Raw genomic sequence first — 4,561 nt, forward strand, 5'->3', positions numbered from 1 at the left:
TGATTCTGGAGTCCTGATAGCAGCATCTGACACATATTCATAGAAGATTCTCAACCATTAATGTGGTGGTTTCTACCAACCATGGTGGATCACATTCTGCTACAGGATCTACTTCTCCTTCTAGGGAGAAACCTTGAAGCAGGCAGAGATAACACCTAATGACTGATGATTGCATATAACTCCCTGTCCTCTCCTGTAATTCCTTTCTCGTCCACTCAAGAAAGCCCCCTTGAATGCAAATGAGCGAGAATGACAAGACCATAGAAATGGGATGAGGAAACCATGCTGGCAGACTTTAGTGCTTTCATTAACATTGATCATGAACCTCGCAGCTGTGCTGTGATGCTGCTACTGAAATCTGATGGATCGGTATAAAATAACCCCACGCTGACCATTAGAAGCAGAAAGTATCCCTGGATCATGCAAAGCACCATCAATGACAGATTCCATTTCCACATACGATGTACCTGAAGGACCTCCAACTACTAAGGTCCTCCAACCTGAAGGACATTAGTAGTGGTAGAGGAGCCACTACTAATGTTCCCATGCCCTCAATGGATATTTAAGTTTAACATCTCTATCACGTACCATTGGTGGGACCGATTCAACCCCCAATTCCAATTCTTTTCTCCTTTCCTTCCTCTAGTACAGAAACTGGAAAGCAAAATACTCCAATTCACAGCTCCCCTTAAAGCTTGGACTACCTGCATGACACAGTTCTGGCCAATCAGATGTAAGTGGAAGTCTGCTGGGATTGAGCTTTCCCACCTTCTTTCTCCTTGTTATAAGTGGTGATGTAGTGGATGGAGCTACAGCAGCCATTGTGTGATCATGAGGCAAGTAGCATGAGGAAAAGGCCAAGAAGATCTCAGAGATACTGTTCCAACATCATCCAGTCCCCGTACTCTATACTTCTGCTGCATGACACAATTAAATCTCTGCTCAAACTATCATATGAGAGTTTCTCTTATAACCAAATACAATCCTATTAAAGAATTTTTATTTATTTATTTATTTGTGTGGCTGGCCAGGATGATGATCCAAACCCTAGACATTGGTGTTATAATACTTTGCTCTAACCAACTGAGCTAACCAGCCAGACTGTAACTGACAGAGAATTCTACACAATGAGATCAGTGAGCAGTTTTAGACCTTTCAGCTACAATATAGTTTGCTGCACTGCTACAGTTATTCACTGTCATCTAAAAATGCTATATCTGCATCTCTGTGCACAGGCAGAGAACAGGCGCAGCTTGATCCAGGAGTTGCTCCGTATATAGACACTGGGTTTCCTAAAGTGATTCTTGGGCCTTAAACCTGTAGGCAGCCAGCTGCCAGTGTTGTCAGCTGTACAGACAAAAATCCATGGTTTCTTGAATTTCATCTTCAAAGGGGGACATAAAAATGGGTTTTGCTGGCACAAGCCCTCTGCCAGTGAGNGCAGCCAGCTGCCAGTGTTGTCAGCTGTACAGACAAAAATCCATGGTTTCTTGAATTTCATCTTCAAAGGGGGACATAAAAATGGGTTTTGCTGGCACAAGCCCTCTGCCAGTGAGGTCCTAAGAGAGGAGATGACCTTAGGATTTATAAAGAGACTGGGATGGAAGGGGCAAGGAGGGCCTTGTCTACTATCTACATGCACCCATGGGTCCAGAGGAGCCAGAAAGGCAGGGGTGTTGAGGGAGGGGACATCTGACCAGGTGAGGCTCTCCTGGGTTAGCTTGAAACACTGCACAAAACCTCTGGCAGCTCTGACAGTCACCACCAGCCCTGGCTAGCCACCCTGACAGCCACCTCCAGAGAGTACCTTTGTGTTGATGTTTGGCCCCAGCCCCTGCTTCCAATTCTTGGACAGATGATAGACTTTGTCACCTTCACCCAGTACCTGGCATCTTGGGTATTGAGCCTATCTTCCCAACCCTGACTTGCCTTCCCACAAAGCCTAAAGCCTGCTCAGAAAGACAGGTTGAGAGGTACTGGCTCAGACACAAAACTCTTCGGTGACCATAACTTCTGGTAAGCCCACTGCAAGAAGCAGATTCTCTGGTGAACTGAATACATGGAAGAGATCTTACCCTAGATGTTGCCAGTGAGTGGCCTCTAGGCCTGTGGGAGGCAGAATGCCTCTGCCCCCAAATATGCCCATGTTCTAATCCCTGGACCCTGTGAATATGTGACCTTACATGGCAAAAGGGACTCTGCAGGCTTGATGAAGTTAAGGACCTTGAGATGAGGAAATTATCTTGGATTATTCAGGTGGGCCCAATGTACTCATGGGCATACTTTTAAGTGAAAGGAGGAGGCAGGGACTCTGAATCAGAGAAAGCTGGGAAGCTGCTACTGGCTTAGAAGATGGAAGAAGGGGCCATGAGCCAAGGAATGCAGGTAGCTGCTAGAAGCTGGAAAAGGCAAGGAAATATATCTCCTTCTAGAGCCCCCAGGAGCAGTGCTGCTCTGCTGACACCTTGATTTTAGCTCAGTGTGACCCACTTTGGACTTGTGACCTCTAGCACAGTAAGATAATAAATCTGTATTGTTTTAAGCCACTAAGTTTATGGCAATTTATTCCAGCAGCCATAGGACTAGGTCCAGCTAATAGAGGTGATCTGTTGGACCTATGCACAGTGGTTTGAAAATCTGGAAATGCCACCCAGATTCCCAGCTTCTCTTGGAGGAGAAAACAACAACAAAAGATCTGGTAACAGTTCTCAGTACTTAGTGACAGAAATCAGGTACAGCTGGCAGAGGCTGCCTTCTTCAGATCGGGCAGGGGCCCTGAAGTATTCCATCGCCCTATCTGCTTTATTTCCTCACTTTACCGGCCTGGCCACTTTACCATACCAATAAAGATCAAAAGTTCATATACATTCTCTGTGAAAGAATGGCCCTTCACTTGGTAAAATTTATAAGTGAGCAATTAAGAGGCAGGAATGGGAAGAAAAAAGGAGCATGTCTATACATGGAAACTTCCTCATCTGTCTAGGACTTCATAACATTAATGAGAACACACCCTAACCATCTTGGTGCACTCTAAGTTCATAAAACCTTGGAGAGTTTACCTGCAAAAGGCGGCCCCAGCAGCGCAGAGATGCCATTAGCACAGATGATGATGCCATAGGCGTTGGCCAGGTGTTCAATGCCCACCAAGTCTTCAGTCACCACGGGCATCAGGGAGAAGAAACCACTGGAAAACCCTAACAATGCACAGATGACAGCCAGGCCAACATACGTGTGCATCAGTGGCAAAATAAAAATACTGAGGACGAAGGTGAAGTTGGCCAGCAGGAAGACATTCCAGACGCTGATGCAAGGTAAGTCGGCCACGATGCCCAGGATCACTTTTCCAAAGATATGGACTATTGCTATAATTGAAGTCAGAGGAAAAACATCGTTTTGCTCCGATAAATTATACAGATTGACTATTTCTGGGAGGTGAATGAAGGGGATGACAAAGCTACAGTATGCAAACAGAGCCCAGAAAATAAAGGCTACAAACATCCGGTTAGTAAAGAGCGAGGCTGTGCCGAAATAGCCTGAGTACCAGTCCCCGAAGCCCTTCCTGACTCTCAGGGTGAGCTGGCTCACGGCCTTCAGCATCCGGAAGGCGCACATGTTCTTCCCCTGGCGGCCTTGACCCTGGCCCTCCGGGGCTTGGAGGTCACACAGGGCGTCCTCATTCCCGGGCCCGCCGTCCTTGTCTTCGGTTCCGCCCAGCTGTCCCGTGGACTTCACAGACTTCCCTCCCAGGCCACTGGCATCCTTCCCCGGGGACAGTGGCCGCATGAGCGCCCCGCACACGCACAGGTTTAAGGACACGGCACCCTGGATGATCATGGCATTGCGCCACCCATACTCTGCGCACAGGTACTTCAGCAACACTGTCATGAGGAACGTGCCAAATCCCGTCCCCGTGGTGCTGAGGCCCTGGGCCAGGGCTCGCCTCTTCTGAAAATACCTGCCCACCATGACGACGGCCGGCAGGTAGGCCATCCCGCTGCCGAGGCCTGCAGAAAGGCACACAGGACAACATCAGTGGCCAGGTCCCAGATCTAGGACATTTCAAGATCATCCACATTTCCTTCTATTAGTGTCTATCCACACTTTTTCTTTCTAACATACAAAGAATAGTTTACAAAAAAAAAAAATCTCTGGGGATGAGCAGCCACCAAAGCAGGATTCTAGCCCATCATTTTCCCCGACAGGCTTTGCAGCACAGGTCACTCCAATAACACAGGGAAGCAGCATTCTCTCATCAGACAACAAGCTCCATGCAGGGAGGACCGTGTCTGTATTTTCACCACTGGTATGCCCAGGCCTGCCCAGAACACACGGTATGTGCTTAGTGATTTGCTGAAAGCGTGAAGGGCTTCTCTGAGGGGCTCTGCTGTCTCAGGCCTCTGCTGATTGCCCTCTGTATCCAGGAAAGTATTTATGTACAAGGGCATGGGGAGCGACTCCGGGCAATTTGCAGAAGCCTCAGGAATGGGCTGATTTGTTCACAAATGAGTGGGAAGAATAAAAGGAATTCTAACGTTCCCATAAATACACATAGCTACTATAT

General features: G+C 47.7%; 1 protein-coding gene across 1 annotated transcript in view; it reads right to left on the reverse strand.

Annotated features, from left to right (window-relative positions):
- Positions 1–4,005, reverse strand: part of SLC16A14 (solute carrier family 16, member 14) — an 8,870-nt gene extending 4,865 nt beyond the window's left edge. Inside the window, exon 1 of the mRNA XM_008593590.1 lies at positions 3,060–4,005. Coding sequence (XP_008591812.1) covers positions 3,060–3,990 — 931 coding nt within the window. The 5' untranslated portion in view covers positions 3,991–4,005. The remainder of the gene's footprint in view (positions 1–3,059) is intronic.
- Positions 4,006–4,561: the final 556 nt, after the last annotated feature.

The sequence above is a fragment of the Galeopterus variegatus genome, unplaced genomic scaffold (assembly GCF_000696425.1).
Source record: "Galeopterus variegatus unplaced genomic scaffold, G_variegatus-3.0.2 Scaffold9375, whole genome shotgun sequence".
Lineage (NCBI taxonomy): Eukaryota > Metazoa > Chordata > Mammalia > Dermoptera > Cynocephalidae > Galeopterus > Galeopterus variegatus.